Source organism: Staurois parvus, unplaced genomic scaffold (assembly GCF_062004578.1).
Source record: "Staurois parvus isolate SC_StPar_1 unplaced genomic scaffold, SC_StPar_1.0 ptg000525l, whole genome shotgun sequence".
NCBI lineage: Eukaryota > Metazoa > Chordata > Amphibia > Anura > Ranidae > Staurois > Staurois parvus.
In genome coordinates, this window is record NW_028318321.1 from 712,709 (window position 1) to 723,007 (window position 10,299).

The 10,299-nt window shown below is 48.4% G+C and overlaps 1 protein-coding gene across 1 annotated transcript in view; it reads right to left on the reverse strand.

Moving 5' to 3' along the window:
* The window catches only part of LOC149451675 (arsenite methyltransferase-like), a 47,502-nt gene extending 40,791 nt beyond the window's left edge, over positions 1-6,711 (reverse strand). Inside the window, exon 1 of the mRNA XM_089690245.1 lies at positions 6,615-6,711. Within this exon, the coding sequence (XP_089546371.1) occupies positions 6,615-6,688 (74 nt within the window). The 5' untranslated portion in view covers positions 6,689-6,711. The remainder of the gene's footprint in view (positions 1-6,614) is intronic.
* Between the last annotated feature and the right edge of the window lie 3,588 nt (positions 6,712-10,299).

A 10,299-nucleotide genomic window follows, 5' to 3' on the forward strand; every position in this document is an offset into this window, starting at 1 on the left:
AAAAAATATGTGAAAGTCAATCAGGGGGGAAAACCCCCTCCTGCCAAGGCCAAATCTTGGGTTCAATTTAATAGCAGGGCCGGTCAATCTTCTGAAGAGACAGGGAGAGGCCTAGGGGGTCTTTGTCTGAGAGTCTCGCAGCTGGAAGCTCTGGAGCGGGATCTTCGGATCCTCTGAGTCCGTGGCATGGAAGCACCAGATGTGTCAGGATTCAGTAGAAAGTCCAGCCAGCTAGGCACCTCCACCGAAGGCTTGTCTAGGAAACCGAACAGCACCGGCAGTTGATCTGAAGCATGCAGGAAGAATCCAGTGCCCTGTTTGCGGACGATGAGAAGGGGTAACCCCAGCGGTATGTCACATCTGCTTCCCTTTTCACCTCCAACAGGGGCCCGAGCATCCCGAGCATGGCCCGGGTCAGCCTGGAAATGTCTGGTTATACACGGATCATGGCACCGTCTAAGTCTATGGGGCCCATAGTCCAGGCTTGATGTAGAATTCCTCTTTCACCGTATAAAAATGCACCCTGCAAAGGACATCTCGTGGTGGAGGTAGAGAGGCAGATACCGCCTGAGATGAAGGAGGCGCACGGGGGCCCAAGACTCGGTGGACCAGGTCAAGTTCTAATTACACTACAGGCGACTTCCCTGGTAGTTGGTTGAGGATGGCTGTCAAAGTAGCATGCAGGGTTGCCCTACTTGTGGCCTCTGGGATCCCCCGAAGCTGGAGAATGTTTGGCCGGTTATGGTTCTCCCCATCATCTAGGCGAAAGTGCACATTGATAAGATGGCTGTGAAAAGGCCTGCTAATCAGCCACTAGTGCGGCAAGTTTAGTGTTGGTGGTAGTGGCGGAACCTTCCAGGTCCGCCACACTTTCCTCTACGGTGTCAACCTGTTGACGGAGGTCATGTATTTCACGGGAAAAAGCATTAACAATAGAGGTGTCCATAGCCTGTAGGTCTTGCTTAGTTGGAAAGTCTGCCATGAGATCTCTGATAGTGCCTTTCATGTGGCCGTCTGGCCCCCCATTCTGGCCAGAGTTTGATTGAGAGTTCTCCCGTGGAAGTGCAAGAGACAAAATCAGGGAGACTGGGCATGAGTTTGTGGTTGCGTCCGCAGCAGAGGAGGGGCCCACAGAGTGCAGGAGCTTCTTGGCTGAGGCCAAGCCAGTAGAACTGGGCCGCGGCGGCGTCATCTTAGAGGAAGCCCCAGGAGAGGATGCGGGGAGCTGGCAGAGGAAATAATTTCACCTCCCCTAACGTTCCTGGTAGTCTGTTGGTGGATCCGGTCCCCCGGCATGAGAAAGCGGCTGGGTGGTAAAGCTCCACTGTCAGAATATCTGTCCCGGTCCGTGCAATGCTCTGGCATTAGCGTTTTCACGCCGCCATAGTCAGACCATGCCCCCTGCTGTTTTTTTTTTAATTTTTGCCTGTGCCTCTGTTAGGGAGATTCACCCTCTCTATTTGTCATGTTTACCGCTATCATCAAAATTGAAAGTGAAAGAAAATTTGCCGCGTTTTACCGTGTTTCTCAGTGTTAGAGCGTTTTTACAGCTAATAAACTCCTCTAGAAACCCACTAGTTCTTGGGTTTTTTTCCAGCCAAAAAACGTCCCGGACAAAAAACGTTTATTACAGTCTATGTGTGAATGGACACATAGAATAACATGCTGGGGCGTTTACTGGCTGTAGAAAAAAAATGCCAAAAGCCAAAAACAGCCGCTGTAATAACGTCCAGTGTGCATGAGGACTAAAGGAAATGGAGGCACTCTGATAGGGTCACTTGATGTAAGGGGGCAAAAAGAAAATTTACAATAAATATTACTAAAATGCTAATGAAATAGTACATTTTTGATAGACAATGACTACATATACAGTATACTAAAATCTGATTCATAGCATAAACATGAGATTTGGTCTTCTGCTTGTAGAAAATTGCTGACCAGACCTTATTGAATTTTAAATCAATACCCCTTGTATATACCATTTGAAGACAGCAGATCCCAGGATAACACACTTGTGTATTCATAAACACACTTAACTTTTTTCAAAACTAAGTCTTCATGCACACTGGGTGCCAAAAATGTTGCTTTTAAAAGGCATTATATTTTTCTACCTCTAAACGCTCCTCCATGTTCGCCAATGTGTCCATGCACACATAGGCGTTTACAGACGTTTAGTTGCAAAAAAAAAAAATCACTTGTGAGTTCCGGAGAGGAGCTTTTTGGGCAGAATAAAAACAGTGAACCTAAGTTTTCCTAAGCACATCTAAATGCGCCTAAATGCTAGGTGCATTTAGCGCATTTATCGCTGAGTGTTCAGTCATTTCAGTGGCCAGAATAAATGAATATTCTGGCAAATAGAACGAATGAGCATCCAAATATTGCTGTGCAAAAATGTTTTTTTACACTGCTTTTGTCCTGCGAAGATGCAGAAGAGCAGGGCAAATTCCCAGTGTACATGACACCCATTGGCAACAATCATTTTTGAAATTTTGGATAGAGTAATGAAGAGTCATAATCCTTGTCAATTTCTTTTTTGCCATCTGTGTCCCATTGGGGAGATTTACTTTCACTTCCTGTCCCACAGCTAAAACAGGAAGTGAGAGATAATTTCTGCAAACTAAGAGAATTTCTTGGGGACCACTATATCACCAGAACTAATCTCCCCTCTATTACGTTTTGGGGACAACTCAAAATTTGAGATTTTCTTTACTTTCACTTTTGATAATAATGGTAAATAGTACAAATAGAGAGGGTGAATCTCCCTAACAGAAGCACAGACAGCAATACAAACTGGCAGATGTTCTAATCCAGTGGTTCACAACCTTTCTAATGCCGCGACCCCTTAATACAGTTCCTCATGTTGTGGTGACCCCCAACCATAAAATTATTTTCATTGCTACTTCATAACTGTAATTTTGCAGTGGGAGGAGTAGTGCCATGTCATTGGTGTCAGTGGAAGGAGTAGTGCCCCATCACTGATGTCAGTGGGATGAATAGTGCCCCATTGTTGGTATCAGTGGGAGGAATAGTGCCCCGTCACTGATGTCAGTGGGATGAATAGTGCCCCATCTTTGGTGTCAGTGGGAGGAGTAGTGCCCCATCTTTGGTGTCAGTGGGAGGAGTAGTGCCCCATCTTTGGTGTCAGTGGGAGGAGTAGTGCCCCATCGTTGGTGTCAGTGGGAGGAGTAGTGCCCCATCGTTGGTGTCAGTGGGAGGAGTAGTGCCCCATCGTTGGTGTCAGTGGGAGGAGTAGTGCCCCATCGTTGGTGTCAGTGGGAGGAGTAGTGCCCCATCGTTGGTGTCAGTGGGAGGAGTAGTGCCCCATCGTTGGTGTCAGTGGGAGGAGTAGTGCCCCATCGTTGGTGTCAGTGGGGGGAGTAGTGCCCCATCACTGGTGTCAGTGGGAGGAATAGTGCCACATCATTGGTGTCAGTGGGAGGAATAGTGCCCCATCATTGGTGTCAGTGGGGGGAGTAGTGCCCCATCATTGGTGTCAGTGGGGGGAGTAGTGCCCCATCATTGGTGTCAGTGGGGGGAGTAGTGCCCCATCATTGGTGTCAGTGGGGGGAGTAGTGCCCCATCACTGGTGTCAGTGGGGGGAGTAGTGCCCCATCACTGGTGTCAGTGGGGGGAGTAGTGCCCCATCACTGGTGTCAGTGGGGGGAGTAGTGCCCCATCACTGGTGTCAGTGGGGGGAGTAGTGCCCCATCACTGGTGTCAGTGGGGGGAGTAGTGCCCCATCACTGGTGTCAGTGGGGGGAGTAGTGCCCCATCACTGGTGTCAGTGGGGGGAGTAGTGCCCCATCACTGGTGTCAGTGGGGGGAGTAGTGCCCCATCACTGGTGTCAGTGGGGGGAGTAGTGCCCCATCACTGGTGTCAGTGGGGGGAGTAGTGCCCCATCACTGGTGTCAGTGGGGGGAGTAGTGCCCCATCACTGGTGTCAGTGGGGGGAGTAGTGCCCCATCACTGGTGTCAGTGGGGGGAGTAGTGCCCCATCACTGGTGTCAGTGGGGGGAGTAGTGCCCCATCACTGGTGTCAGTGGGAGGAATAGTGCCACATCATTGGTGTCAGTGGGAGGAATAGTGCCCCATCATTGGTGTCAGTGGGAGGAATAGTGCCCCATCATTGGTGTCAGTGTGGTGGAGGGGAGAATAGTGCCCCATCATTGGGGTCAGGGGGGGGGGGAAATAGTGTCCCATCGTTGGTGTCAGTGGGGGGAGGAATAGTGCCCCATCATTGGTGTCAGTGGGAGGAATAGTGCCCCATCATTGATGTCAGTGTGGTGGAGGGGAGAATAGTGCCCCATCATTGGGGTCAGGGGGGGGGGGAAATAGTGCCCCATCGTTGGTGTCAGTGGGGGGAAGAATAGTGCCCCATCGTTGGTGTCAGTGGGGGGAGGAATACTGCCCCATCGTTGGTGTCAGTGGGGGGAGGAATACTGCCCCATCGTTGGTGTCAGTGGGAGGAATAGTGCCCCATCATTGGTGTCAGTGGGAGGAATAGTGCCCCATCATTGGTGTCAGTGTGGTGGAGGGGAGAATAGTGCCCCATCATTGGGGTCAGGGGGGGGGGGAAATAGTGCCCCATCGTTGGTGTCAGTGGGGGGAAGAATAGTGCCCCATCGTTGGTGTCAGTGGGGGGAGGAATACTGCCCCATCGTTGGTGTCAGTGGGGGGAGGAATACTGCCCCATCGTTGGTGTCAGTGGGGGGAGGAATACTGCCCCATCGTTGGTGTCAGTGGGGGGAGGAATACTGCCCCATCGTTGGTGTCAGTGGGGGGAGGAATACTGCCCCATCGTTGGTGTCAGTGGGGGGAGGAATACTGCCCCATCGTTGGTGTCAGTGGGGGGAGGAATACTGCCCCATCGTTGGTGTCAGTGGGGGGAGGACTACTGCCCCATCGTTGGTGTCAGTGGGGGGAGGAATAGTGCCCCATCGTTGGTGTCAGTGGGGGGAGGAATAGTGCCCCATCGTTGGTGTCAGTGGGGGGAGGAATAGTGCCCCATCGTTGGTGTCAGTGGGGGGAGGAATAGTGCCCCATCGTTGGTGTCAGTGGGGGGAGGAATAGTGCCCCATCGTTGGTGTCAGTGGGGGGAGGAATAGTGCCCCATCGTTGGTGTCAGTGGGGGGAGGAATAGTGCCCCATCGTTGGTGTCAGTGGGGGGAGGAATAGTGCCCCATCGTTGGTGTCAGTGGGGGGGAGTAGTGCCCCATCATTGGTGTCAGTGGGGGGAGTAGTGCCCCATCACTGGTGTCAGTGGGGGGAGTAGTGCCCCATCACTGGTGTCAGTGGAGGGGAGGAATAGTGCCACATCGTTGGTGTCAGTGGGGGGAGGAATAGTGCCCCATCGTTGGTGTCAGTGGGGGGAGGAATAGTGCCCCATCGTTGGTGTCAGTGGGGGGAGGAATAGTGCCCCATCGTTGGTGTCAGTGGGGGGAGGAATAGTGCCCCATCGTTGGTGTCAGTGGGGGGAGGAATAGTGCCCCATCGTTGGTGTCAGTGGGGGGAGGAATAGTGCCCCATCGTTGGTGTCAGTGGGGGGAGGAATAGTGCCCCATCGTTGGTGTCAGTGGGGGGAGGAGTAGTGCCCCATCGTTGGTGTCAGTGGGGGGAGGAATAGTGCCCCATCGTTGGTATTAGTGACACAAATGATGGGGCACTATTCCTCCCACTGACACCAATGATACTTACCTTGCTGACCCCTGCTCCAGCCTGGGCTCGCTCTCTCACTTACCTGTCAGCTGTCTTCCTTCTCTGGCCGCTCTCCTCTTCACTCGCTCCCTCGGTCTTCTTTGATGTCCGCGCGCTGCCGCTTGGCTCCTCCTCTCCAAGCTCCACCTCCTCGCCGGTGATTGGCCGCCTGTGTGCCTCTCCTGAGCTACAGTTCCGGTGGCCAATCAGCGGCGAGGAGGCGGAGCTGCTGAGCGATCTTGGAGGTGTGGCCGGGTGACAGCAGTGTATCATCCCGCCCACACATCGCCGGAGACTGCAGCGGTGTCTCGGTTCCTAAGACCATCGGAAATATGTGTTTTCCGATGGTCTTAGGCGACCCCTGGGAAATGGTCGTTCGACCCCCAAAGGGGTCGCGACCCCCAGGTTGAGAACCGCTGTTCTAATCCATCTCTGTCCAAAACTGGAAAAAAAAATCAGTTTTGCCTTTAGTTATACTGTAATGTCAGCGCTTTCCAAGTAATCTTTAGTTCATACTTTTAAAGTAATCAGATCCAGTTTGATTTGTGTCGTTATTAATACTTCTTAAATGTTAAACTGGTTCTCCTGAGTTTAATGTGATAAGTAGGTGTACCCTTTAAACCAACAGACGTATCCTGTCCTATCATACACACGTCATACACATTCTGATTCTTCAGTCTGCTGTTCACAAATTTAGTATTTCTTTCAAAATACATTGTGATTGTTTTTATAAGACCTCAGGAATCACACAATCCACTGATCATTCATATGAACAAACATGCAGCAGAGACATACCTAGAGCAACAAACACGCAGCAGAGACGTACCTAGAGCAACAAACACGCAGCAGAGACGTACCTAGAGCAACAAACACGCAGCAGAGACGTACCTAGAGCAACAAACACGCAGCAGAGACGTACCTAGAGCACTGTGCCATGATATATCCAGAATCATCCCCAGCTTCCTTCTTACCCATAATACAGTGCTGCTTCATAGTGTCCTCCCCCCTCCCTCTACATAAACTCCCTACCCCTACGTGCTACAAGGAAGCTCTGCTCAGTGAAGGGCATTGCTGCTGTATTATGAATCTGGCCAATCATTGCTGATGTATAAGAGGTCTGCTGGTTACCCCTGGCAGTATTAGATTGTCCCAATCCCATTTTCTGAACCCTTTGGTCTGCATTTAATGGGAAGAAAAACAGGAATAAAGTATGGAATTCAAAAAAAATATTTTGAATACATTATATATAGTAACTGTATACATTTATCAGAACGCAATGGGGTTGATTAATTAAAACTGAACAGGCTGTTAATTTTGCTAGAGAATTTTTACTTTATAAGGAATTGTCCCTTAGCTCACTGAATGTGGTGCAATTTCACTCTGAAAAGAATGCCCAACGTGCAAGGAAAAATTTTTTTTTTAAAAATAGTATTATTGCTTGCACATGAATGGATGATGGAAGTCAGCAGAGCTGTATGGTATTCACTAAGATAGGGGAAAATCCCCTTGCAAAGTAAAAATTCCTTTGCAAAATGAACAGTCTATTTCCCTCCAGGACAGTGGTCTCCAAACTGTGGCCCGAGGGCCAGATGTGGCGGTTTGCTTTCTTTTAATTGGCCCTTGGGGCACTATTTCATCCACTGATACCAACAGTGGTGCATAATTCCCCCCACTGACACCAATGATGGGGCACAATTCCTCCCAATGATACCAACGATGGGGCACAATTTCTCCCAATGACACCAACAATGGGGCCCACTGACACCAATGATAGGGCATAATTCCGCCTACTGACACAAATGATGGGATGCTTTTCCTACAAATGATGGGATTCTTTTCCTCCATATGACACCAATTATGAGGCACAATTCTTCCCAATGATGGGTCACAATTTCTCCCAATGACACCAACAATGGGGTTCAATGACACCACTGATGGGACACAATTCCTCCCACTGACACCAAAGATGGGACATTGTTTTTACTCCACTGACATCAGGACTTTTTCTACTCTCAAAGGTCACAGTCCAGCCCCCTCAAGTCTAAAGGACAGTAAACTAGCCCTTTGTCTAGAACATGGGTGTCAAACTGGTGGCCCTCCAGCTGTTGCGAAACTACAAGTCCCATCAAGACGCTGCCTTTGGGAGTCATGCTGGTAACTTTCAATCTTGCAATGACTCATGGGACTTGTAGTCTGGCAACAACTGGAGGGCCGCCAGTTTGACACCATGGTCTAGAAAGTTTGGCGATTACTGCTCTAGGAAATCAACCCCAATATCTTTTCCCTTAAAGCCCCATTCACATCGTTTTGGGATCTCAAAACACACTGCAATAGTGGTAAAAAACACACCACATGCGTTCAGGTGCCACTCATTATCAATGACACCCAAATGCAGTGCAGTTCTCCCTTGATTGTTCAGGTAATGTTCATTTTCAATGGCACCTAAACGCGATGCCATTGATAATTGGTGCCATTGAGCGACAAGGTTTGCACGATGCGGATTTCCACGATTGGAGCGCCATTTATCGCAGTAGAACTGCACCACATTTAGGTGCCATTGGTAAAGAATGGCACCTGAACACGCATGGTGCGTTTTGCCACTATTGCGGTGCATTTTGAGATCACAGGCAGAATTGCAGCGATTGTGTCTGAGATCCCAAAACGCCAGATGTGAACGGTGCCTAAAGGATTTTTAGATATACATATGAGGGTGTTTATAAGATTTACTGCAATGTTCTTACTACTGTATGAAGAGCATTATTTTAGCATGTTAAAGAGCTCCAGCCTCTATGTTATTAGGGCCAGTTCACACCACAGTATGGTGCTGGAAAGGTGCGTTCTGTATGCATTTCACATACTGTACCCAAAAAGCATTGCCTTTTAATCTACTACAGGTGCCAAGGTAATGTTAGCAGCACCCCAAACGCAGATCGCAAACGCGGTGCATTTGCAGGCACCAGATTGCACGGTACCACAGTATCATGTGAATTGGTGCAGCATGTTTTTTAGTAGTACATTCAAATAAATGAGCTGTGAAATCGTCGCACCACACGGGAATGCAAAGGAATTGCACAGGAATTTGTGCTGCACTCCTGTGCGATCCGGGGGTGAACCAGCCCTTACTGTGTCCACAGAGTGCAGAGATGGCCCGCTATCTCACAGCCCTGCAGTGTCTGATCCTGAAGACTCTAGAATGCTAAGCTCTTCAAGAAAGTGACCTTTAGTCCTCCTAGCAGACAGTGGAGCCACTTATCACTTCCTCTATCTTTGTCTTCTCTCTTGGACTTAACCACTTCCAGTCCGGACACTTTTACCCCCTTCCTGTCCAGGCCAATATTCAGCTTTCAGTGCTATCATACTTTGAATGACAATTACACGGTCATGCAACACTGTACCCATATGAATTTTTTAGCATTTTTTTGAGACAGATAAAACTTTATTTTGGTGGTATTTATTCACCACTGGGATTTTTATTTGTTTTGCTATATAAATGAAAAAGTCCACAATTTTTTTTAAAAAAATGTTTTTCTTATAACATTTTGCAAATAAATAATCTTTCTTCATAATTCTTGGCCACAATTTATTCAGTTATCTTTTTAGTAAAAAAAAGAATAACCCAAATTAGTTTATAACCACAAGCAGGGAAGCGGGGAGGACATTTAGAAACGGCCACCCGCCCCTGTACTGCTCCCGTCTGGCCGTTTATATACATGGGCCGGATGGAAAGTGGTTAAAGGGGTATTAAACCCCAAATCAAGAATGTAATACATAGCAGCTTACCAATCATTAGATGTTGTAGCTGCATTGGTTTTCTCATTTTAGGCTTTTTCACCTGGTGGTCTGGCAAGACACAGTTCTGGTATTAGAGTCCCCTCACTCTGGATGAAGGAACATAGGGGGCACCTTCGTCAGTCTAGGGGAGGGAAGTGTAGGGTGTACTAGCAGATTTAGATACACGAACAAACTGAACAAACTCCAGCTAATACTTTATACTTGGTTAAGGCAAGTTTTTCTCCTTTTGTGATGAAGGTTTTAAATAAATAAATAAAAGCTGATTATTAGAGGCATGCCTGCAAGTGGTAAATGGTTTGTCTCATCCCTCTTACTCAGGGGTCTCCAAACTTTCTAAACAAAGGGCCAGTATATTGTCCTTTAGACTTTGCTGGGGGGGGGGGGGGGTGCCGGACTGATGCCAATAAGATTAAAACACTCCTAGTCTAGTGTCAATAGGAGTAAACAATGCCTTATCAAATAGTGCCATAAGCTCCAAGGATCAGTATTGTTGCTGTATTGTCTCCTGTTATATTGTAAAGCGCTGAGCAAACTGTTGGAGCTATATAAATCCTGTATAATAATAATAGTGCCGCCTGCCCATTACAGGAAACAGGTTGAGATGGTGAGGTAACAAAACACGTGCTGTGTTCTATACTGAGCGTCCTTTTTCAGTTATGACTGGTCTATTCTGAAAATAACGATCGGTACGGTAAATAAGAATCGTTGTAGGATTGCCGTAAATCGCGCTGCCAGGACTATCGTTCTCAATCTCCCGGAAACCTTCAGGGCCCCGCCTACGGTGCCGTAAAACGCGACGTCGTAAAGAATAA